Source organism: Haplochromis burtoni, unplaced genomic scaffold (genome assembly GCF_018398535.1).
Source record: "Haplochromis burtoni strain Fernald_Lab_line unplaced genomic scaffold, NCSU_Asbu1 Contig_115, whole genome shotgun sequence".
Classification (NCBI taxonomy): domain Eukaryota; kingdom Metazoa; phylum Chordata; class Actinopteri; order Cichliformes; family Cichlidae; genus Haplochromis; species Haplochromis burtoni.
In genome coordinates, this window is record NW_024582476.1 from 1,122,164 (window position 1) to 1,148,560 (window position 26,397).

General features: G+C 41.7%; 3 protein-coding genes across 4 annotated transcripts in view; 2 read left to right on the plus strand and 1 right to left on the minus strand.

The window, feature by feature from the left end:
- Positions 1-1,052, plus strand: part of specc1 (sperm antigen with calponin homology and coiled-coil domains 1) — a gene marked incomplete in the record, with an annotated part of 76,626 nt that extends 75,574 nt beyond the window's left edge. The window contains 1 exon segment of the mRNA XM_042223596.1: positions 116-1,052.
- An 852-nt stretch (positions 1,053-1,904) lies between these two features.
- On the plus strand, positions 1,905-12,123 carry adora2b (adenosine A2b receptor). Its single transcript, XM_005928481.3, has 3 exons — positions 1,905-2,076; positions 2,233-2,709; positions 11,139-12,123. Exons 2-3 carry the CDS (start codon positions 2,387-2,389, stop codon positions 11,860-11,862), a joined length of 1,047 nt encoding a protein of 348 aa, XP_005928543.1. The 5' UTR covers positions 1,905-2,076; positions 2,233-2,386; the 3' UTR covers positions 11,863-12,123.
- A 1,313-nt stretch (positions 12,124-13,436) lies between these two features.
- Positions 13,437-26,397, minus strand: part of zswim7 (zinc finger, SWIM-type containing 7) — a 35,435-nt gene continuing 22,474 nt past the window's right edge. Inside the window, exons 2-5 of one of the 2 annotated variants that reach the window (XM_042223597.1) lie at positions 26,325-26,346; positions 24,102-24,204; positions 19,822-19,926; positions 13,437-15,556 (exon numbers count right to left, since the gene is read on the minus strand). In XM_042223597.1, the coding sequence (XP_042079531.1) occupies positions 15,446-15,556; positions 19,822-19,926; positions 24,102-24,204; positions 26,325-26,346 (341 nt within the window). In that variant the 3' untranslated portion in view covers positions 13,437-15,445. Of the gene's footprint in view, positions 15,557-18,037; positions 19,615-19,821; positions 19,927-24,101; positions 24,205-26,324; positions 26,347-26,397 lie in introns of those variants that run through there. The other variant, XM_042223598.1, reaches the window with a different exon arrangement.

Here is a 26,397-nt window from a genome sequence, read left to right on the forward strand (position 1 = left end):
CACACACATAAAAAATAAATAAATAAAAAAAATTTAAAAGTTACCTCAACAAAAGGGCACTTTGGGCACTCATCAGGAAAGGGGCGGGTGCTCAAGCCCCTCTAGCCCCCCCCCCGCACGTGCCTGCATAATTGTAACAAAGGTTTTGACGTTTGACAGAACGGGCCCATCCAACAGCCCTGCAACGTGAGAGCTCGTCACTAACTCAGCGAAAAAGTAGATGATTTTTCCTTTCCTTTCTTACACTTATGCTACCTGCTAATTATCAGCGTTGTTTGTGTGCCAACTGACCGTTTAAAAAAAAAAGTGCCAAATTTTCACAGCCAATGCTCTGCTCGTACGAGGACCATCTATGCATGATTTAAGTGTGACCTTTCTGCCTGGGTGCACAGCGTGACGTCTCCTTTCTGTCAACTAGCAAACCCGTCTAAAACCAGCTTTTGGTAAACTGGCTGAAACGTCGCTCACGCCTTATTCCGAGTGTTTTTAAAGAGTTGGGCTTTTCTTTGAGCCAAGCTTTGTGGCGCATAAAGCATTTTCAACTGATAAGTTTCAGTTTTTCCTTACAGAATGGACAAACAATAGTTGTAATGAAGTAACACTTAAAGAGTTCCTGAATAGTTTTCTAAAAAAAAAAGTTTTATGAATACAGATTGATCGCTATTTGCTTTGTGTACAGTATTAAGCACTGCCTGACTTGAACCATCATGCTGTGTCCTCCTTCGGTCTCTTAATGCTTTCCATTAAAATCCTCTGAACTATGGTTACTGCAGCTGTTTGCAACAGGTCTGTATCTGTATTCTGCATGCTGAAGTACAAAAGAGAGAAAAGGCTTTTCTTTTAAGTGCTGAGGACTCAACACTTTCTCTCTGGTATACAGGCAAGCCTCTGTTTGCAGATGCCCTAATGTTTTAACAGGTCAAATTGTTATTTATTTGGCAGACATACATACTACAGAGCGAGAACGTGGACAGATACAGTATGCAGCAGTTTTCTATTCTTACATGTCTGATGATATTGCTTAATAAAGGAATTTCAAGATTTTTTTTTAATCATTGTCAAGTTCAAGTTCTTTTTTTTTTCTTTTTTTTCCAGTAAAGCCTCCGTTTTAGTGAACCAGCCTTCACCCTGTGTTTTAAATGCGCTCCTGTGACTGCTGTGTTGCTATAAAGGTTTTAACTGCTTCCCCACTGCGCACATTAAAGTTTTGTGCCAGAGCCCACTTACATCAGGGTAAGTGGGAACTATCGGGACGCATTCCCTGCTTTCGACAACACGCCTTTTCTACGTTAAAATATTTCTGTGGGAGTCGTTTCCCATGAAGTATGGGGCTATTTAAATTTAACTGTCTGAATGCAGTAACTGATCGTTGTAACCCAGCTGTACATCCTTCCTCTAAGTAATATTTGCCCACAGCTGTCCCTGTGTGCATCCAAAAGGTAATCCTGACCTTAAGAGGATTACGCATGGATCAATAACAGACTCGACTCTGAAAGAGGGAAAACTTTACTTTGTCTGCACAGAAAGAAATCTCTCTCCTTTGCATATAAACTATGACTTCATCGCACGGGTTGACGTAAAGAAAATGAGCAACTCTAGTTCTGAGTTTGATTTCTGTGCCGTCCCCGAACGCACTGATTGGAAACAGATGCGCGCGCATGCCATGCACGTAGGCAACCAAAAGCTAGTCTTCCGTTAAACGTAATGCACGTGCAGCCCATCACTGAATGCGATTTAATTGGCGCGTAATTACGCACGACGGATTCTCCCGTTTGATTCCACTTTCATAACTGTAACTGCACGCGAGTATGCGTGCGTTTGAAGCGTGTGCGTTTGAGGCGTGGCTTTCAGTGACACAGAGCCCCCCCCCCCCCACACACACACACACACACATACACACACCTCCTCCCTTCCCCTTTTTTCTTGCGTTTCTCACTCCTCTTGAAAACTACCATTGGGTCGGAAGTTGGGTGACACTCTGTCTGCGATACGAATCTACAGATGCCGCTTAAACGCTCTGCAGATCGCCCGATGTTGGTGTTATAAGAGCCAGAGACGATGAAAAGGTTCATTAAGGTGGGTAAAAATGTTAATTGTGTTGACTTTTTTAAAATGATTGCAACAGGCAGGAGGTTTAACGCAGTATTAAACAGCTATTATAGGTTTGTCAACTTTGCGGTGAGGATAAGTTCCTGATGTGTGGAGAAAAAAGTAATCCTTTCTTTTCTACAGATGGCTGATTTTGCAGTTCGCACGTGTGGAATATTTTTGGATTACTTCAGAAAGACTTGTTTTCTCCCCTGGGACTAGAATCGGTGTTGTGGGTGACCGTCTCCTCTGCCAACAGCCTGCAGCTTTCAGTCCTTTTCCCCCACACTTTGCTGAGATGATTACGTTCTTTTACATCGTGATTGAAGTAGTGATCGCTGTTCTTTCCGTTTTCGGCAACGTACTGGTGTGCTGGGCTGTTGCGATCAACACCACTCTGAAGAACGCCACCAACTATTTTCTGGTATCTCTGGCTGTGGCTGATATTCTCGTCGGGTGCCTCGCCATCCCGTTTGCCATAACCATCAGCATCGGCATACCCCTGGACTTTTATGGATGTCTCTTCCTTGCCTGTTTTGTCCTGGTGCTCACTCAGAGCTCCATCTTTAGTCTTCTGGCTATTGCAATTGATAGATATCTAGCCGTTAAAATCCCTCTCAGGTGAGTGTTCATTTTGTCTGTCAGATTAATCAAGAAAGAAAGAAAGTTAGTTTTTACAGCTGGGATCCCTGCCTGAACAAATCAGTGTGAAGACACTGAAACATCAGACCAGAATAATGATTCATTATGGCTTTATTTACTTTTAAGTTCTTCAGGCAGTATTTCCTAACAGGAATGGTACATGTGTTTAATGCGCCCTGGAAGTTTGATATTTTATTCACATACTTGCTTTCATTCTCCCATATCTTCATAAAAGAGCTGAAAGTAAGTGCCCTCAACTATGCCATGTAGAAAAAGAGAAGCAAAGATCAGTATCAGCTCCGTGACCTTGTGATTCAGTTTCTTGCTGAGCTCATTGCCCCGTGTAAGAATAGCTTGGTTAAAGCCTAAGTCTGGAATGATAATCAGATGGCTTTAACAAACACTTTGAACTGACCCTTTTCACCCTGGGTTACATAATCTTAAGGTTGTCGAGTCAATGCCACCTTTCTGCATGCGCTTGGTTTCAAATCTGCATCATCTGAGTGTTTGGTCCTGTTCCTTTAGCTGATCCCCAGCTGATGTTTGATGTTTCCATCTGAAACCCCGCAGCTCGTGAAAAATGCAAAGATAAGTCATGCAAATGTATGATGTGACACATCAGGCGAAGCTGTGAGATCAATACCTGCCAGAGTGTGTCACTTCTCCTGAACTTCATGGCAAGGCCGCTAAGCTCCACAGCGCAGCCCCTGAAAGTGCCTGCAGTCCACATGAGGAAAAACGTAGAGATGGCCTGCCAGCAGGGACAAGAGCGCTGCTGCCTGACATTTCTCTGAATAGGAAAAAAGCAACAAAAACCCCCAAACAAACAAGCTTTATTATCAGATGGGGATTGTCTCTGTGCTGGTGGTGGTGTTCTTAGCGTTTCACCTTGTTAGTGAGTTAGACAACAAGCAGTGTAGTGACTGTTGTGAGAAGTGGATGTTGTTTTTGCTGCAAGGCTGTGTGACTGAAATGTGCTGTCATTTCCATTATACTTAGATGCTGGCAAGAAAGGACAGTTTGACACTAGTCTGGGATGAAAGTTGTCTGCCACTAACCTTGTGAAACCCCCCTTCTGTGCTTCTATTTTCACCCTACAGATGGAAAATGACATTTATCATGTTTTACATCCTCATAGAGAAATAGGACTTTGACTGCCTTTGAACTTCCAGCAGCTCCATACGTTCCCTGTGAACAGTGCTCTCCATGACTTTCATAGATTGAGCTTGAACTGAAATGTACATACTGTACTTTTCATAATAAGATCAATGTGCGTTTGCCAAGCTCACATTGTCCATACACTTGTGTGTGTGAGTTTGGTCAGTCTGACAGCCCCTGAGGACGAAATTCTAACTCAGATAAAAGTGTTTTTGCAGATGTTTTTTTGGAAGTGAAAGGCCAGCAGCAGATGTTTTAAGCCCCACGAGATAACAGAGCTGCACACCCACTCAATGCCCGCCTCAAGCCCCCGGCTTCCCTGTTTGTCATTATAAGAAAAAGACCCTCTGGCTATTTTGTCCCTCTGTCCTGTAGGTTTCAAATGAAAACAAACAAACAAAAACAAAACAAAACTTTATGCACATCATTGAGCTCAAACTATGATCCCCACCCACGGCGGCAGGACAGCCCCCACTGTGGTCTGTGAATGCAAGCCTCCTCTCGCCTCGGGCTGCTGATTTTAAACTGATCATGTTTCATAAAGTTAATGGAGCGTTCCTTGTCTTGGTTCCAGCACATGTGTATGTTTACTGGGTGTGGTAAAGTGTTGGTGTTGTTGTAAATCCAGCTTTAGTTATGTTACAAATGATGAAAAATGCATGGCTGCATTAGGGGCTGAAGAACCAGGAAAGGCTCTTTTGATGGCTGGAGTTCAAACAGCTGATCCATATTTATGGATTGTACTCATGGAGAATGATGGGAAAACAGGGTGTAGATGGAAAAAATGCTTAAAGATGCAGGCATTCAAAGAGGGATGGAGCACTCTCTGAATTTAATGAAGGATGAGTTATGCATAACAAATGCAAGTGAGTCAGTGAGTCCCGAAATGGATCAACTGTAGAGTCTGGAGAAACCGTCAACACTGGTTGAATTGCAGAAAGATTCTCAGACTATGGTTTGAAGAAGAGTGTGTCTCAGTCTGATTTAAGACTAATGTGGCATCTGTGGCTCATCTCAAACGATCAAAATCTGATGTTTATCTCGCCACAAGAGCAACAGCACTTACGCACAAGGACAGATTAGTGCAACATGAACAACATTTGGTAAATACACATATTAGAGTTCGGTGATAAGCTGGATACCACGGTGGTGTCTGTGTGCTGAAACTGCAGCTGGGAGAAAGTGAAAGCGAACTGGCTCAGTCCCGAAGCAACAAAACCTGCCCGCCGGCACCTCTGAAGCAAACTAATTAACCTGCTAGATCTCATTTGTTTAATCTGTGTGAAACAGGGAAATACAACACGTGGCTCAAACTGTACACTTAACTCACAGATATTAGTGTTGTCAGCTTATTCTCTAAGGGAATACCGTTAATTACCAAAATGTTCCCCTGCTCTTTTAGCAATGTTTCAATCTTCTTTTGGTGACTCACCAAATAGTATCTGCACTTTACCATTTCATGGGTGTGAAATAAAGGCACCCCAACATAAAAGGTCATGTTTCAAAAAATAGACATGGAGGGAAGTATCGCTTTAGTTGTGAGTCAGCAAAATGCAGGAAATACGGTGCTGAGTCAATCTTCCCAATGAAGCTTTACAGAGAGGTTACATCTGCGGGATAACGACTCAGCGATTATGTCTTTATTGGAGTGAAAACTCTTTACAGATTCAAATCTGTTTACCTTATCTGCTAATTATGCAATGGAGATGCTCTGTACACACCATTCGTCATGCAAATGCCGCACAGCCCTGTTTGCATGTATGGTGGCAATCTGACTGAAGTTTAAAAATCTCCTGTTTTCTGCTGTGAACAACCCACCTCTTAGATTGTTTTTGAAGCTGGGCTACAGACACAGCCATACATTTAGCTGGGTATTGTTAGTTTAGACTGTGTGTGTATGTGTAGGTTTGTGTAGTCTGGTATAGGCCAGTGGCCCCAGGGCGGAAGCACATTGACAGGGATGAGAGGAGAGATGTATGGAAAATGGGCCGGGGAGTGTGTGTGTGGGCGGGGGGGAGCACAACACAGATAGATGCCACCGTGCTGTCGTCATGCCAAAGCTAATCCGTTCAGCCAGTCGCTGCTTCCACACAGAGAAAGAGAGAGTGGGAAGTGATGTCCAGGAGATGGACCCTCTGCTGTACTTTGCGATTAACACTCGGAGGGAGCAGCGGATGGAGAGGAACATGGGAGAGTGGCGGTGGAAGTGAGAGTAGGAGTACAGGTCATCGTGCGCTCTGAAGCTTCCTCTCCTCCCTCTTTGGCCAGAATGCTGTATTATTCATGGACCTCGGGGCACCCGCTCATCACTCTGCAGGGAGTCCAGGACGCAGACAGCGCTGCCGCACCATTGATGAATAACTGATTGTTCAGACTGGAGCCCGAGCGTTAGTGAGGCTGCTGTAGGTTCAGAAAGAAAAACAAATCTGTTCTTTATAACTACACAGTATGCTACGAAATAAATAGGGCAACTGTCAATTAACTTTCTAGCACCAAACTTTTTAGCAGTGGTGAAGAAAAGGCCACACCATTGTCTGCCCAGCTACATGTGCAGGAGAGAGTTCTGAGGCTTGTGGGAATATCAGCTGACCATTAGCCAACCAGTAGTTGTAGATGACTACGAAGTATTACAACACAGGACTTCTTTTTCCTCCAAACACCCACTGTTAGGTAGACTGAACTAGTGATTAGGAAAGTGTGCTGTTACATTAACATGACTTTAATTTTACTAGCAAACTCCCTAAGGGGAGCCGCATGTATTGCAAGCTGAGCATACTTCCTCATCATGTCTATCTTTACAGCCTGTGGTCGGATGGCACCGCTGTTATTTTTACAGTGGTTCGGAAGTCTTGAATCACCCTTCATTTCTTTACATTTTGGAGGGGAAATGGTTACAGGGATTTACCAAAACGTGCAAACCTACACGAAAATACAGAATAAATGTCAAAAACAGAGTTTGTACAATTCCAACGAGCCTGAAAGTCAATATTTGATATGATCAGCTTTATCCTTTAACACAGCCTGAACTCTCTTAGCTCCACCCTGTCAAGATGACTTCACACTGCTTCAATAACATTGAGGTCCGGGCTCTGGGGAGCCCAATCCATAACTGATGGTGCTCGTCTGTGTGTTTTTTCCACTGCCCACAACGGAGAGAGCTTCACTTTTTAGCTGATAACTCTTTGGGAATCACCTTGTTGGTGCAAAAATACTATTTTATGCAAGCCAAATACTTGAAAAAGAAATTGGAACAAATGATTTTTGCGACAGGTTAAATGGTAAATGGCCTGTATTTATATAGCGCTTTACCAGTCCCTAAGGACCCGAAAGCGCTTTACATATCCAGTCATCCACCCATTCACACACACTGGTGATGGCAAGCTACATTGTTGTTAGTGACAAAGTGCCTGAAGGCACAATTTATAATTGCCTCCTTACTAAGTGCCTTTAGTAAGGAGTAAATGCCTTTTTTATTCTTCTTAAAGGTCAATGTTGAGCATCTTAACAAACAAAAACAACTAAATAAACATTCCTCAGGACTCAACTGAAAATGAGTGAAAAAGCTGCCAATGTCCAAAGGAAAACTTCTCTGTTGCTCAAAACCACTTGAACAAAGTTTGCTTGGAACCAAATACTTAAATAATTGAGGGGTGGTTCAGGATTTTTGCACAGTACTCTGAATCCCATAAAGAGACCAGGGTGATCATGGAAGACACATAATTAAGTCCACAATTTGTAAAGGCTTGCTTTACATAGCCAGTGGGCCATGCAAACAGTGGTGAGAAACAAAAAACACATGAAGCATGCTAGTGACCGTTTTTGCCACGACGTACCAGAATATCAGCCTCAGTGCTCTTTGTAAACAGTTCTCTGGACGTTTACTGGAGGGATGAATGCAGTTCCTCCAAAAGATAAGCCCTCCTTTGGTGCTCGGCTGGTGGTGGTGAAGGAGAGTGCTGTCTCATGTGTAGTCCTAAATGTCCTACAGGCATTTAATTCCCACAAAATGTAATGACTGTGAAGACCCCAGTGTATGAGTCACATCAGACCATGCAGTGACCCCCCCCATGCCCTATGGATACAACAGACCACTCCCATCAGGGTAGAAATGTTGCATCACAGGGTAAAGGTGATTACTCAGAATAACTTCATATTGATTTGCAGTGACCCTAACCCTCTGAAGGGACTAGCAGACCTAAACCACACCCCCACAGTAAAGCGAAGACAAAAGATCCTCTCACCATACAGACAGGGATGCATCGTTTCGATCTAAAATATCCCTCTGTGGATTTTGCTTCTCTCCTGCCCATTTTGGCCTTGAAGAGATCTCTTTTTAAAGCACTGGACTATTGTTGAGCTGCAGTTAAGTACTAAGACTTTGACTCTGTAACTGTCTGTTGATGATGACCTCCTGAACTGGCAAATGTGAAAGCTCATATTTGCTTCAGATGACCTGTGAGAACAATGTGAGTGATGGGGCCAGACACTAGGTGAACGTGTCCCCCCTGAAACAACACGACCATTTCCTCAATTTGTCTCCCTCACTGGCTATTTGTGGCCCTTTGTTAGTGCGTGTTAGCATCTGCACGGACCTTCCTTTCACCCTTGGCTGCTTACAGTGTGTCTGGTTGGTTCAGGCATCCAGGATGTGAGAGCCTAATGGGATGCGAGGACAGTGAAAAGCAGAGCAGAAAAGGTGGCGGTCAGCTCAGGAGGCCGCAAACATCACTGTGCTCAGGAAATGGGACAGAAAAAAAATGGAGAATGAAGAAAACTGGGAACTTTGCAGGGGATTAACACCTGAACCATGTTCAGTAGTTTATTTGGAGTGTATAAGCTGAATGAAGCGTAAGTGAAATTGCAGCTAGGGTGTAGTTGCCATTTGTCAGGCATCTTGTGTGCACACTACTCAGACAGAACCCTCAATTACATCAGTGAGAGCACTCCTGAAGCAGACTACTTCCTGTTGTGCCTCACATGTGAGAAAGGACAACTTTAAGCAGCTTCCCGGACCAATTTTCCCCACACTGTCCACAGACAGTCCATGTGCGGCAACAGCATGGTTAACAGATCATTTCTCACATGCACAATTTGATTTATCAATAATATATATCAGTAATGGCTTACTAATATAAAGTTAATGTTTATTTTTAAAAAGGGCTTATTAGTCATTGACTAATGATTAGCTCATTATTAGCTAATGGCTTAAGAATGACCTTTAAGTTCTCATTATCATACAGCGCGTTGCAGGAAAAAAGTCACATTTTAAGTTATGATATATTGTGGTCATGTACTGCGCAGCAGGCGAGGTCACATGGATTTTCTGTGACACCCCCACCTCGGGCAGGTCTGTTTTGTTGTTTTGTGTGTGTGTTTGTGGTGTGTGTGTGTGTGTGTGTTGTGTGTGTGTGTGTGTGTGTAAGGGGGGTTGTCAGTATGTGTGTGAGTCATTACCACACACTCGCTTGAATCACTTTGAGGAAACAGCAAATTGTGCTTCAAGCGCATCTCACATGATTGGGGACAAAAACGGGACGACGGGAGTGACTCAACCGCGCGTTTGTGATGCACGGCCTCACACACATGCAGTTATTCATTTCATATCCACAAGCCACGAAGACTGTTGTATGAGAAACACACATTATCTTGTTGTCAGCTCAAGACTGATTTAAATAATAATAAAATCGGCACCATTTCAAAAGTCTGTCACTTTAGTGGTCTGCTGGTGCAGCCTGTGAAACAGCATCCGAGCGCAAACACGTGAACAGGCTTACGTTTAGTTTCGGTTTTGTACTCGTGGAATTAATTTAAGCACAGGTGTGTGTGAGAAACACTCGGAGATAGCAGCAGACTCAATGCTTTCACTCTGAAGCCGACAACGTGCTCCTGATCAACGCGCACCGCCGCAGTTACGCTGCGCTTCTGTACAACACCGAGAGGATATGGAAAGGCTCTGACTGTTTATCTTTTTTTGTCTTGTTTACAGTGGTGTCATTTTAGAGTAGAATCTGAGCTGTGGTTTCCACTAGTCACACACCATCACTGCAAATTCAAACAAGATGACAGGATGTACTGGGATTAGAAAGGTCCTCATCAGGATGTACAAAATCAATAAAAAACAAACAAACATGCATTTATGTATCTTTGAATCACTTTCACTGCTGTATATAAAGTAATGCAAGTGGTCTCAAATTAAATTGTAATGCATCTGTTGTAATAATAATCTACTACTACAGAATAAATACCAAGTTGGAGACCATTCTACTGCATTGATGAGTTCTTGTAGGGAATTGATTTTGAATTGGTTTTAACAACCACTAATCATCACTAAACCAAAAATCTATGCGCGCACACGCGCACACACACACACACACGTGTATATATATATATATATATAAATAAATACATTTTGGAGCTTTATACAAAACCAACGCTGAAAACCAGTAAAGCTTTAGTTGGTTTTCTTTTACATTTTTGCTTATATGCATATTTAAACCTTTTATTTTGTTGGTGTGGTTGTACATTGCGGATTTCCACTGCAAGTAAGACAAAAGTTTACTATTCTCTACCAGTTTTTCCCCTTTGTTGTGTCCCAATTCTTCTTGGGGGATGCATAATTTTAAGTCTTCTTAAATAAACAAGACCAACAATAAACAGCTAGGTTGTTAATATTGTTAAGAACACTATATATGAGGTGTGTGTTTATGCAGGTAATCCCTGTGACCGAAAAGCTCTTACTTCAGATTGCTCTAAGCCAGGGGTGCCCAATCCCGGTCCTCGAGAGCTACCGTCCTGCAGCTTTTAGATGCATCCTTGTTCCCACACACCCGAATCAAATGAATGGCTTGTTATCAGGCCTTTGCCAAACATGATGGCATGCTGAAGAGGTAATCAAACCATTTGATTCAGCTGTGTTGGAGTAGAGATGCATCTAAAAGCTGCATGATAGTAGCTCTCGAGGACTGGGATTGGGCAGCCCTGCTCTAAGCACTTGACTTCTATGTCAGTAAGACTGTATATTGCGAATACGGTCGCCTTAAATAACCAGCTCTGGTGGTGAGCATCTATCAAACCTCAGCTGGCAAGTGAAGGGATCCAGCTGTGGATGAACTGTGGGGTTGTAACAAGATAAATACAGATTGTTTTTAACTGTGAATCACACACAGCTGCAGTAAAAGAATAATAATGTCCCTTTAAGTGTGATATTTGTGCAAAACCTCAGTCAGTAATCTCTGCTGTGTTTTGTCCAGGTACAAGGAGCTGATGACGGGTAAAACTGCCAGAGAGATCATTGCTATTTTATGGATTCTCTCTTTTATTATTGGCCTCATCCCATTCTTTGGATGGAACTTGAAGTCTAAGAAATGTGGTAACAACAGCTCTGACACAAGCAGCACTATGAACGCTAGCATCACAGCAGCGCCGAGTGCCACGGGGGACTTGCCACGGAGCTGCAAGCTCACGTGCTTGTTTGAGAGCGTGGTAGACATGCATTACATGGTGTACTTTAATTTCTTTGTCTGCGTGCTGCTGCCACTGCTCATCATGCTGGGCATCTACCTGAAGATATTCAACGTGGCCAGGAAGCAACTGAGGCAGATCGAGCTGAAATGCGTGGGCAACGGCGACAGCCAAAATCACGGGTTGCTGCAGAAGGAAATCCGAGCTGCCAAATCCCTCTCCATCATCGTGGGACTGTTTGCCATTTGCTGGCTGCCTGTCCACATCCTCAACTGTGTCACGCTGTTTTACCAGAAGCTACAGCTGGAGGTCGTCATGTACGTGGCCATCATTCTGTCTCACGCCAACTCTGCAGTAAACCCCATCATCTATGCTTACCGAATCAGGGACTTCAGGGTCACATTCCGCAAGATCCTGAGCCCCTTTACATGCAAAAAGGAGAAGTCCCTCAGCTCCAATGGCAGCAAACGCAACAAAGACCAAATCAACATGACCATCGACCCTCTGCTATAGGGAACCGTACAGGAGTATTATCTGTGTCAATCGTTGTTTTAGTCTTGACTTTCCCAGTTTTCTAATGTTTACAGAACAATGGTATGATATGTAAAGATGTCAAACGCGCCTTGAATGTGGACATTTAATTATGAACAGTGCAAAGTATCAGGGGCCAAGCAATGATATGTTTCATAGCAAGTCTTACAAATCTTTTCTATTGTGAACGGACACACACACACACACACACACACACACACACACAAACACACACACAAACACACACACACACACACACACACACACACACACAAACACAAACACACAAGGATGCACATAAGTGGTCCACAGGTGCGCATTCGCTGTCAAAATAGAAGATGCGCACCAAATAAGAAATTGGAACGCGTGTTTGCATCCATATAAAAGGCACTGTGTTTGTCCGCTACAGTGGGATTTTTATATATATATATATGGACATTATTAACATGTCCATATATAAAGCTAACTGGATTTTTGGACTGTGAATGGGATCCAAACTAAGAAAAATTACTGCTTATCATCTTTATGTTGGATTATCATTTTGAATCCAACATAATGTTACAACTGCAAACACTCCTCTTTACTGCCATTATATTTTATATTGTCAACATTCAGTGCCACTGTTTATTAACTTATTTATTACAAAAATATATATCTTTGAGAATGTAAAGGTCAAAAAACAAACAAACTTGTGTGGCTACATCTGTACTTGTGGACCTAAAAGGTACAGTATGTCCGTGGTTACTTTTGGCTTGTGAACCTTTAAAAGTTGAGCTCACACTCTTACTTATCACACCTTAGTATGCAGACAGATTGTTTTTATAGTTTTTATTTAATTATAGGAGGAGCTAAAAAAAAAGTAACTTTCATATCAATTCAAAATTAGAGTCAGATAACAAATGTAAGATCTGTATGAAGCAGAAATGTTCTCAATGTTGTCTGCTGCTCAACTGCTCAACTCAACTAAGTGCCAGTGTTTGCAGGTGTTCCTGTGAGTGTGTGTGTGTGTGTGCGCGCGTGCGCAAGCAGAAGAGCTCGGCAGTGCAGAGATGGAAGAAAAATGCACTTTTCTGCTTTGTGGAAGTTATGGTAACTGATTTAAAAAACAAAAACAACAAAACAGGGAGAAATGGAAAAATTAAAACAACACTTTTTCTTCCACATGAATCACGATTCATAGCCACAGGGTCTTTTTGGGGAGAGGGGCAAAAATTAGCTCTACTCCAGTGGCTATTATACTGAGTAAGCACTTTCTGGCTCCTAGAAGTCGTAGTTAGAGGACCACTTGGAATTACCAGGATTTCTGCATTGATTACTTGCAGGGTTTAGTTTCTGTAGCCAATGTGAAAATTCCAGATAAACACAGATGTTAATAATGTCCATAGACTCTTGGCCCATAAGTGTTACTGGATACCCAAGTTGTCTAGTGTTTGATATCCATTATCCAACTTTAATTTGGTGTTACTCCCAGTTTCTTCTTTTTTTTTCCTGCAGGGAAGAGACGAGCAACACTTTGGAATTTCCTGTGCGTATCTCTGAGACTTTTTTGATTGAATCTCTTTTTTTTTGGGGGGGGGGGGGATTTTCAAAGTCCTATAACCCACACCCTCTCATCTCCTTAACTGGAGAACCTTTGTCTTCAAGTAACTTTTAGAGTAGTTGTGAGCACAGAAGTGCAGTTAGGTTTTCCGCCCTGGCACTGTGAGCGATGAAAGTACAGTCATTTCTTTGTAACCACTTTATTCAGATTCTGTGCATCTATATTTGTGACCTAGATAAAGATCAGACCATGTTTCATGGAGAATCGATATAGAAATCCATGTAATTCCAAAGGATTCACCAACTTTGTCTTGCAGCTGCAGAAAAATAGCACAATTTGATTTGAGCGAAGGCAGACCCATTAATATGATGCAGTTCAACACAACACGTGTGGTTGTGCTCTGCATGATTTACATTTTCAAATGCTCAGGAAGAGGAATAACTGATTGCACCCTTCATGGAAACATTGCATCTGTGCAAAGCTGCTTTCTATTGAGCCACATGATGACATACTGTAGATACTGTAGCAGACCTGAAAGCCAAGTCAAACTTGATTCTTCAGATCATTGCGATTTGATTTATTATTCTGTATCCAAGCACTTAAAGGCATAAAGCATCACTGCTTTGATTTATTTGGGAATAAATGAATGTGACTTGCCTCAGGAGTACAGCTGACAATGCCCTCCCCCACATAGACAGTCTCAGCTGGAATCCCGAGGCCCTGTTAGTGAAGCCAGTCGTCAAGACTGCACCGACATTAGCTTTTTAATTTAAGTAAACATGGCCGTTTTAACTGAGTCTAACTGAAGTAAAAAAAAAAAAAGAATAAAGGATAGGGTAACACTAGAGAAATAATTTGTTACACACTCTCAGTGGTGCTCATAGTGCAGCAAACCTCACAGTGCCCCTTATGATGCTGTAACTTTCAAAGCTCAGCATATACAAGAGCATGTAAGATTAACCCGAGCACAGCGGTTTTATTTGAATTCTCACACCTTGAGTGAAAATGAGCAGGTGTTTTGGTCAACAGAGACCCATCACTACACAAATGAGAGCTTTGCACTGACATTTCTGATCATTTCCTGTTAGCTGTGCTTCACTGGTGGTGTCGAACCACGTTTTGTTGATGTTAAAACAAGCGTAGCGTCTGCCTCCAGTGCTTCATTATCTCCCCCACTTCATTTGCTTTTGTGTGCAGTGATCCACCTCTGACTAAATTCAAGGGCTATAATACAGGAGTGTGCAGCGTTTAGTACATTCCAATGGAGACATCTACACTGTAAATGCACTGTAACGTTGTATTACTGTCTATGTTGACTGATGTGTGTAAAAAAAAAAAAAAAAAAAAAAAAAAGTACTGTAGGTGTTCAGCTTTTCTCAGCCAGCTATCGATGTCAAACTATTGCCTTCTTTTTCAAGTTCAACAGTAAGTCGAAATAAGTTGACTGAATTCAACATTCCTGCCTTTCATTTCGAAGTACCTGTCTGTCAGAGTTGCTACTAATCAGGAAAAACTTCCTCTGTGGTCAAGCTGATGTTCAAGTTTTCCAGAGGCCATTCTTTGGTTTCTCCAACAAAACTGCTAACTGATATTGCTATTTAACATGATAAAAGCTGTATGTATGGTGAACTATTTTGTTAATAAAGGCAATGTTTATATTGTTAAACGCCAGCTTTTTCCCCCCGAGGTTAAAATTGCAAACCATGTGACAGTCTAAATTTCCCACACTGGAAAGCTTCTTAAGTGCTTTCAGTATGAAGATGCTGCCTCATGAACTGACAGTTTCAGATAAAAGGAGACCAAATATAGAGCAGTCCATATTCAGGAAACAGATGTTATTTCCTTGAAAACAGATTAAGAACTCTTCCAAAAGAAAAGATGAATAGAACAACATCTGTGGTCTTTCAGAGAGACATAACAGCGTTCCCTGCTGTGTCATGAATGTCACTACACTGGCTTCTATTCAGGATGCTCGGTGCTCCGGCGCATGCTTCTGCAGGGCCAGGTGTGTCGATCTACCTGCAGTCACGGGTCCATGGTCCCACTGAGCAGCAGGGACATCTGCTGATCAGATACGCTTTCCTGCTGAGTCGCAGCCATAGCCTGACTCAGGTACACAGCCAGGATATGTTTGCACTGAAAGAAAAGATCGCAGACACAGATTCATTAGATTAACAGCAGAGCTGGTGTGATTAATGAGACGGATATGAAGCTGTAATGACATGCCAGTAATTTAAATTCAAACATCTCATGTAAACACCAGACTAGAAAGGAGCAGTTTAGTTTGGCTCTAACCTGTTGGGCAGGGATAGCTCAGTAGAGTGGTGACCCCATGATTGGAAGGTCGGGGGTTCGATTCCCCTGAGGTACCCCTGAGCAAGGTACCGTCCCTACACACTGCTCCCCGGGCGCCCAGTGGCTGCCCACTGCTTCACTAAGTGAATGGGTTAAATGCAGAGAGGAATTTCCCCACGGGGATCAATAAAGTATACATTAAATATTCCAATGAACTATTGTATAATACACTGAGCGTATTAGTCAGTAACTTAGAATATCTATATCTAATTAAAAATGTTCATAAATGGAGACACATGGAGAGCAGTTATGATAAAGAGGATTTTATTTGTGTGTGGACGTTTGTGTACAAAATAAGCAGTAATTCCAGTAGCGTAATGTTTGCTGAATAATAAGAAGCTCTGCAGCTCTCAGCATCTGTGAACGTGTTCATTAGCCCCTCTTATTATCAGTATAAGTTACTCATTGATTTGTTTTCCTCTTCAGCCTACTGCGTAGGGCTGGGCCATACAGTGTTGGGAAGGTTACTTTTAAAATGTATTCCATTACAGAATACAGAATACATGCCCCAAAATGTATTCTGTAACGTATTCCGTTACGTTACTCAATGACAGTAACGTATTCTGAATACTTTGGATTACTTAATATATTATCATGCTTTTTACAACAACAGTGAATGTACTATTGCTGTGTGATTTATTACTATTACTGAAGGTCCGCGACTCCGAACTGTAGTAAAGGGACCTCTGACTAATACGGCGGGGTCCCTGTCGGCTCGTAGCCGAAAAATAGCTTTACTTTGTTGTGTGGGTCAACTTTTCTTGCGAGAGACAGAGAGAGGCGTTGAAAGGCTGCTCCAACGGAACTTATTGTTTTCGGAGGAAAACACGAACACGGTGTACAGTCGAGTCTTAATAGCTTACTTACAACTGGGCTCGTCAGGCACTCTTCTTGGCTGCAGTGGTTATTATTATATTTACATGCTTCCAGCTCCCGTTTTTGCTCGATGACAACTCGTACCTTTCCACTCCCCTTTTTCTCCCTCCTCGCGCTCACAGACACATAACGTGTATGGCAGTCCATTCTCCCTGCAGCACGGACTACACTGCCCATGATGCTACATTCTTTAGAGCTATGCTTGTAGCATTCTGCCTGTTAGCTTAGACACAACAACAACAACAACAACAACGAAAAGGCGCTCTCTCACCCAGGAAACACACAGTCGCGAGAGAGAGAGAGCGTCGCCCTGTAACCATGGCAACCGTAACGCTGCCGCCTGGAACAACAGAACGTAGCTGTCAAACAAAACCCAAACAGTCCTGACCCGCGACAAAATGAAACAGGAAAGTACCGCAGTGTAATCCATTTATTTCAACAAAGTAACTGTATTCTGAATACCACCTTTTTAAACGGTAACTGTAACGGAATACAGTTACTCATATTTTGTATTTTAAATACGTAACGGCGGTACATGTATTCCGTTACTCCCCAACACTGGGGCCATATCATAGCTTTCATGGTATAATGTTGGACAACGATAACAAAATGAAATATCGCGATAGAATATGGGTAAAACGCGCATGCGCAGTGCCTTTGTTTTCATACGCACATGGCGGAAAAAGCATGGCGGCGACGGAGAATGAGAAGGGCGAAGCGGATCGTTGAATGAAACGGATGAACCAGAATTGGTTTGTAAAAATGCTGCAACTTCAGTGGTGTGGAACTGGTTTAGCTTTCGTCCGTCAGATACACAACAAAGCACTATTTTTGGTAGAGCATGCTAGCGGGCCGTCGTTATTACCGTGTTTTTTGGAAAATACGGCACACTTAAAATCAATCCTTTGATTTTTCTGAAAATCGACAGTGCCCCTTATAATCCCGTGTGCCTTATGTATGAATTCTGGTTGTGTTTACTGACCTCGAAACGATTTTATGTGGTACACGGCGCTCGAAAATCTGTCAAATGTTTTAGTACGACTTTGCTAAGCTACGAAGCCGCACCGCTTGATGGATTGTCGGAGCATTACGGCTATCGTAGGCAGGAGCCTCGCGGAGTGATACGTACTGTGCTTCAACATAATATTACCGTATTGTGTGTGTATAACCTCTTTTTAAGTTTTGTGGATATTATACATGGTTATGCTGAGGATATGTCGGCCAATTTCCACTGGAAATGCCTTTTGGTTAAACTGTCAGCAAGGAATTTGCATTTGCACTGTTACATTTTTATATAACTTTAATGCACATAAAAAACAGCTGCTTGTTTAAGTGAAAATACATTGATGGGGTTTTTTTGCACTAATAAAGTTGGGAGTTGTAAAGTATTTTGTCTAGTGTCAATTATATCGTCAGTTATATCGTTATCGCAAATTTTCAAATGTATATCGTGATAAATACTTTTAGTCATATCGCCCTGCTCTACTACTGCGTGCACTGCAGATCAGCTTCACCTGCACATTAGTCTGTCTGTGGATTTTTTTTTCCATCCAATTCCTTAAAAAAGGAGGTTAAAAATGACCTTAAATTCTAAATCTGCAAAAGCAGAGAAGTTTATTTGGTAGCCTCTCCTGTGAACTGTTTACTAGCACGTGGCTATGGCAGGTGAGCTCCTTTATATGTCCACCGATCTATACTTGTCAGAGCAGTACTACCTCATCTGTCTTCTTGTGGTCATGCTGGAATCTGCAGAGCACGGGAATGAATGAAATAGCTCTAGTGAGGCAGGGCTACACCCTGCATGCGTCTCATTTTTGACTTTGGGATTGTGAGAGTTCTTTAAAATGAACTCGTTCACCATTTCGCTTCACATTTGGACCGACACAAACTCGTCTCCGCCGTCATCTAACTGGACGAAGAGTTTGATGAGCATTTACATTTTTCAGGAGGAAAGATATCAATGGCGCTGACGTGCTCATGAGGAGTCTCTATGGTCTGTTGCAGCTCTCTGTTTCTCACACCGATTTTAGCAGCGTCCTCCAGGGAACGGCCTAATGGTCAGAGGACGAGCGAAGATCGTTTACTTGCAGATATTTGGAGCCAAAACAGCTAGCTGGAGCGATGGGAGGTAGACGCCCATCAGTGACCAGACAAAAACAAGTCCTGACCACATCTGTCACACACATGTCACACACATTTCAACATGGGCTTTGTCTTGCTTGAGTTGGCAAAGATTTTCCACTTAGATCATGCTTGAATGACAAGACACAACTGTGTGTGTGTGTAAATATACTACTTTATATAATGGAAATGTCCCCCTCACGTTCCAAAATATGTAAAGGTTTGGTGTGGTTAGCCACTGCTCTGGGGGTTTCACCTCTGGGGCTATAAATACTACTACTACTACTCAAGCCCCTGACAGCTGGAGGACTACCATTTGAAGACTGCAAGGAGCAACCAGGTCGGGAAAATACAACAAACTCCTATGAGTGCTTTTCAGAAAACAAAACACAACAACCTAGGCAATCAAATACAAAGCATTAGAACCCTTTGTAGTGAAGACACCAATTAGGTGCAAAGCAGAAAAACCTCAATAGCAACATGTCGTATAGCTTTCTCTTGTTATTGATATAATAGCAGCAAGTATCAACACTCTTAATAAAACATGTCATCCAAGTGCTCTTAGGCAATTCCCATGCTAACTTGACTTGGTGGTGTTTCTGAAATGGATATGAGAAGGTGAAGAGGAAATAACAGAGAAGAAAATAAGGCAGCAAATAAATTATCTAAACGGACATACAATTAAAAACTACTAACATAAACAGCACGCACCCACAACACTGCACTACAAATAAACATAACTATTTTACTTCCTCATGATTTATAGGAATACTGTGATGTAAAGAGCTCAGCTGATCGTTGGTTTGTGAAAGCATCCTTATCACAGGCAGTGTAATCTTTATCTGAAAAATAAAACAAACACTAAATGCAGCTACAAAAAGAAAATGCACTTTAATCAGCTTTTTTTTTAGCTTTAAAACTATCATTGGCAAGTACACAGATACATCTGTGTAGCACTTATATTTAAACGATATTCTCTCTCCACTCCCCACATCTACCCAACTAAAAACCTTTCGTGCAACACGACATATGGTCTGTTTGAGACTTACCACCAGGCCGTCATTTCTACGTAGCACACTGTAGGCAAAGGCTGGACATGGGCAGTAGTGGCAGGACAAGAAGCAAGTGTACAAACGTCCCGAACCTCCCGTTACCTGAAAGATATTAATGCAAAACATACTTAAATATGTGACAAAGTTTGTGTTTACTGACCTCAAATGAAATAAATGTCACTTGCAGAGGTATCATTTGTTGTTTATGAGGGGGATTCTGAAATTAAATCTGACTACAGTACTGCAGAGGCAGTTGTGTAGATGAGAAGTGGAGATAAAAAGCATGCAATGGAATGAAGGAAAACAAGTTGTTTCCCCAAATGATTCTCAACGAGTTCAGGCATAGCTGGCCGAGTTGTGGATATTACAGACATGATCTTGTTCCATATGGATCTTTCCCTCCTTTTTATATCTATCTATCTAAATTTAAGATTGAGAAATATTTTGTTCTAAAACCTTAAAAAAACAAAACAAATGTAGCTATGATGTAGACCAGCAAACAAACAAACCGTCTTTCCTAGTGTTCATATGATTACCTCAACCAAGGAGGTTATGCTTTTGGTGCTGTGCATGGTGTGAGTGTGTCTTTAAAACCTTTGAGACTACTGAACCAGTGGAGGAGAGAAGAAGAGATTTCTACGACAGATGAACAGTACCTGAAAGTCATGTCCATAAGAAATAGGAAAAACAAAACAAAACAGCAAAGACACAGAACCTGAGAGGTGCATCTGAACCTTTTGTTTGACCCATCTACCCTCTTAGACAAGGCCTCATCAGAAATGGTCTTAGTGGAAGAGTGGCTATCAAGAAGCCATTGCTAAGGAAGGAAAACTGAGGGAAAGGGCTGAGATATGACAAAGTACACAAGAGCTGGACTGATAATCAGTGGCAGTGGGTCTGATGGAGCCCTTTGAGTACTCTATACAAGAACAGTCCACGTACCATTGTGGCCAAGCGTATATAAAGAGCTGACCTGTTTTTCCATCTCTCTCACAAGCTCCCGGACTTACAGATTTCTAATGTTCTGCTCACTCACCCAAGCACACACCTCCCCACAGATTTACTGATCAGTTTGTAAACAACATAGTTGATGCATATCTTACTTGTGTGGAAGCTAGAGCCACTTGTAACACTGAAGACTAGTTACAGAACTCATAGGAAAGCTTGCCTTCAAGGCTCTGTCGAAGAATAGAGGTGATCAAAACACATATTTACCTTCAAGCAGATTAAGACTGTACAAACTGTTTTGCCTTGTATACTGTATTTCTATGTATGTTTGCACATGTTTCAATTTCTGTATTTCCCATTTTGCTAGCAAAACAAAGAAATGAGGGGGGGGGACTCAACACTTTTGCAGAGCATTGCACTTCGTAGACCGCATGCCGGCACATGCCAACTTTACCCTTCAAATTTAGAGGAATATAATGGTGTAAACTATTCTTTAGCTTCTACCAACTACATGATTTCTCATTAGTTATTTAGATAAGTAATAAATAATGCATTTTTAAAAAACCTGGGTGGGATGCCTAATGGCCTTGGCTGACTGAAGCTGCTCATGATGTCAGCATTCGCTCCCAGCTACAGACAGTGATTTAGGTGCCGTCCTCATACACATGACACACGAGGACATTAAGTCGGTGGATTAGCTTGACACTTCACAATAACTAATGCTTGCCAAGATGGCAGAGCAGGCTCCATTATTCTCCAAAGCTTCAATGAATTACCTTTGCCTCTGACCTACAAAAGCAAAAACACCTCATTTATTCAATGTGACACTTCATTATTTAAAAAAAAAAAAAAAAAGGCACAAAATTATGAAAGTACTTTGTGTTTATCTTTGTGACACACCTGTTAGAAGAGCCATAACTGGCATTAACCTCTATTAAAAAAAAAAAAAAAAGGCACAAAAGAGACAATTACATAGACTCACAACACCTCACTAAAGATGTACTTTCCACACCAAGATGAGGACAGAAGCTGTAAAACTGTGACCACATGGACAAGGACCACTACAGTTTCTAAAGAGCCAAGTTTAAAATCAGCTCACACCAGCTTTTTTTGTTTTCATGAGGCTCTGCTGCAGTTCTCACCACAAAGCTAGTGGCAAGTATCATCAAAAGACACCAAACTGCGCTTGCACTGCTTGGCAGGCATCGAAGTTTCTTCAAAAAAGAAAAAAACGCTATACATCAGCGTCTCTCTGTTACTCACTGCAGTTGGACTCAGCAGAGTTCTGGCTTCATCTCTTCTACAAGCAGTGGCTCCCATGAGAGTATTTGCCATTAACGTGAGCCAGAGGAGCAGGAACTAGGGCAGCTCTCCGTTCCACGCCACAAACATGGCTTTGGGGAAATTTATAGTGGGAAGTCATTAAGATACGCTACCCCTGTGTCTGTATGCCAACATGCTGTATATGTGCATTATCAGTCAACCCTGACTGGGTGCATTTATTCTGACTTACAAAACAGACCTGGAGATTCTCATGTGTAATGATGAATTACTTTAAGAACCAAAATGCCTTCATGTTAATGCTACAAAGACTTATGTTTTACATTCCATTAAGAAGAATGGTTTAGCTTATAACTAATGGCACTTCAGAGAGGATTAAATAAACCCTCCTTACAGCCAGTCACACATCTCAGCAGGCCATGTCACCACCACCACCTTAAACTGAAACCTTAAAACATGACCTGAACTGGATATTTGATAGATAATTAAATAACTTACAGACAACATTTCATATTGTCACCTTGAACTGTGAGAAGCTGTAATAACTTTCTATTTCCCCACTATATTAAAGACAGTTGACTCAAAAACATTTATTTTAAGTTTCAGTACTTCTAAGACTTCACCAATTCTCTTTCCAAAAAAACAAAACGGTGGTACATTTCTTATCAAAAGGTCATTCGACTTTAAGAATGAGATAAGACTGTAAAGAAAAATTGCACTGAAATGCCAAGTTCTCATGGGTTATTCATAAGGTGACAAAATAACCACCACAACATGAGAAACTCCGTCCAACAGAAACAAATTATTAGTAGGAAATGACAAAAATGGCCGAATCTGTTCATTTATCATCTTCTTTCCATTGAACACATGCATCACTGCACTTCCAGTAATTGCATTTCTTTCCCAAATAAGATTATTTTTGTAATGTGGTGAGAGACGGCTGCTCCCTCCTCTTCCCGCCTTACAGGAAATTGGCATAAATGCTTGACATGTGGATGACTAATTGTAGAAAAGCCAGAAAATGAGCTAAAGCTCCAACTCCCAGTGGTAGCATGTACTTCCTGAAGATGCTCCAGTCTGATCAAAATCATAGGGCCTCAAGTCCAACCTTGAACATTATTTCATCGCTTAACCTTTGATCCTCACAGCAGTAACTTCACCTCCTTTTTTATTTCTCATTAGAAATCAGGGACCTGCTTTGATTCATTTTAGCTGGAACCTAATATGTGTCTTCATGCACTTCTCACTATGTTCTGATGTGTTCAGGTATTTTTAAGGGGTTTGTTTGATTTTAAATGCTGCCTACTGACAAGTGAAGTCAGAGAGCAGTGTAAGCTAAATGTCTGAGCCATGCCTCTGAGACATGATTTGAACAGACACTGTTCAATTAAAACTTTATATAAGTGCCACCTGGCTGGATTACAGGAGGAAACTCACAGCTGTCAAAATGAACTTATAAGATGCAAAAGCAAATTTGATGCTTTTGGATTAAAAAAATAAAAAATTAAAAAATCTAAAGCTCTCAAGTGATTCAAGTTGCCAGAAATATTTAGAAATACTGATGTAAAATGGTCAGACATGAGGTAGCTGCGGTGTGAATGATGTGGAAAAGTTAAGTTGTGCTGAAAATTTCACAACACGAACAAAATCCATGTCTTTATTTAGCTGCATTGTGCTCTAACGCTCCTCTCATAAAACTACTTTTTACAAGAGGCTAAAGGAGTTTACAGGAAATTCAGGACACAATGACCACAACCTTGGTGGACTGCTTTGTTTCTCCCACTACAACTGATGCCTTGTCCCCCTGAGGCTAACTCATAAGCTTGCAGCATGACTCAGGACAAATTTCAGGAAAATAGTCCTTTTTCTTTCACATTAAGTTATTTCCTGTCTTATAAAAATGTTCTTCATGCGTAAAATGCTTTTGTAAATTTGTACTTTTAGGAAGGAATTTCTCACATGCAGTGAGAAACACCTTTTATGACCTTGGCAGGCACAGAGAAGTGAGACTCGGGCTTTAAAAAAAATAAATAAAATAAATAAGAGACCTGAAAGGCCTTGCGTCCACTGGGAGCTGTCAAACAGGTGACTGAGTGCTGGTCAACCAAATCCAAAGCCTGTAACGCACAAGACCCGAAGACAAACTTCAGCCTATGAGACAAGAAGAAGAAGGAGTCGTCAAAACAACAACAGAAGCTTTGTGCTCAGATTTAAAAAGTGTATAAGAAAAGCAAAACAATTAATCACAGAAACCTGTCATTTCTTAATTAAAAATGCCAGATCGTCATGGATTTTAGGAGTTTGCTGATTTTTCTGTTGTTATATTATAGCAGTTTTCCCAAAATTTGAAAAAAAGAGAGATTAGTCATGTTAGCTCAGCAACTCTCAATGAATCGCAGTCCTAAGGAGGGAGGGGGGAGGTTGCAGAGTATGGCTTGTGAGAAACAAAAGGTGTATGAAAGACCGAGAAGGGCACACTGCATATCTACACAAACCACACACTCATCTGTGGTGGAGCATCTTGAACCCCCCCTTTCTTTTTTTTTTTTTTTACATCATTTTCATCGCTGCATGTCTCCTCAGGGTTAGTGCAGATAGTTACTTTAACACAACACTCTATATGTGTCTAATTAGAGCACATGTTAAATGATTTCAAACCAGACTTCTATTGGTTTAAAGGTCTATCCTATGAAAAAGGTCAATCAATCATGTTAGATAATCACGCTGAAGTTCAGTGCAATAAGAACAACATCCCTTTATCCATTACATCCCCATCACTCAGTTTGTTTTTATTAAAATTCTGACTGGAATCATTAATGTGGACAACCTAATTGTGCTGCTATATGATAAATATGCTTCTACAAAGCCTGGGAGATTTAAAAAAAAAAGACAAAAAACAAAAGTCTACTAGTGAATTGGCAGAGTGTGATGAGCCCCTAAACCAGAGGCTTCCTGTGTGATAAACAGGATGTGGTGACAGGGAGCACTCCTGTACTGTCAACATTTCGAGCCACTTTGCCAGGAAATCTCACAGAACACCATCGCAGTCCTATCGGTGTCTGTGTCACATGGGGAAACCCAGACTGCACGCATGCATAGTTGGTCATTGTCAGTGTGGTTTATCCACATCACACCCACTCAGAACCAAATTTTTTCTTACTAAGAACATAACTCAGACAGGAGTGGATCACTACTTTTATTGACTGTTTGTGGAGGTTCTCAGTCATCCAGGTCATCGTAGTCTAAGGAGGTTGGAAAGAAAAGCGTCTGGCTCACAGTGGACGTAAATGGCTTCTTTCACTCCTCTTTCAAACTATCTGTCCTCTCTGTCCAAAATGTGAACGTTGGCATCCTTGAAAGAGTGTCCTTTGTCCTTTAGATGCAGATGGACTGCTGAGTCTTGTCCTGTGGAGGTGGCTCTTCTGTGTTGTGCCATGCGCTTGTGAAGTGGCTGTTTGGTCTCTCCGATGTAGAGGTCTGGGCATTCCTCGCTGCACTGTACAGCATACACCACATTGTTAAGTTTGTGTTTAGGAGTTTTGTCTTTGGGATGAACCAGTTTCTGTCTGAGTGTGTTGCTGGGTCTGAAGTACACCGGGATGTCGTGCTTGGAGAAAACTCTCCTGAGTTTCTCTGATACACCGGCTACATAGGGGATGACAATGTTGTTGCGTCTGTCTTTCTTATCCTCCCTCGCTGGTGTCTGATCTTCTTTTCTGTGCCTCTTTGCTGACTTTATGAACGCCCAATTAGGATAACCGCATGTTTTGAGTGCTTCCTTTACATGTGTGTGTTCCTTCTTTTTCCCTTCAGGCTTAGAGGGAACATGTTCTGCCCGGTGGTGTAGGGTCCTAATTACTCCAAGTTTGTGTTCCAGAGGGTGATGGGAGTCAAAGAGGAGGTACTGGTCCGTGTGTGTGGGCTTCCGGTAAACTTCGATGTTGTGCCGTTGCGCTGTGCACACTGAAGAGAGATGACAACCTCAACATTCAAGTTTACCGGAAGCCCACACACACTGACCAGTACCTCCTCTTTGACTCAAAGATGAAATCCAAGATGCCCTCAGTATTTGATAGGTGGATGAAAGAAATCAGAAGTACAGTACAAGCGTAGTGTGTAGTCATCAGAAGTTTAGTACAACTAAAGAAAATCAAATACATGCATGGAAAGACTGTGTGTGTTTGAGTGATTTTTCTTTTCTGGTGTACTTTTATACTAGTTGAACATTTTGATAATCAGATAATCAAAGAAAGAAAGAAAATAATACTTACGCAATCAGCAGGTCATTGGGAACTGCAAGAAGAAAAAAAAAGTGAAGGTGTAGACAATTTATCAGCTGTTGCA

Coding starts and splice junctions, on each gene's coding strand:
- adora2b (XM_005928481.3), top strand. CDS start 2,387: ATGATTACGTTCTTTTACATCGTGATTGAAGTAGTGATCGCTGTTCTT. Junction 2,710..11,138: donor GCCGTTAAAATCCCTCTCAG/GTGAGTGTTCAT, acceptor TGTTTTGTCCAG/GTACAAGGAGCTGATGACGG.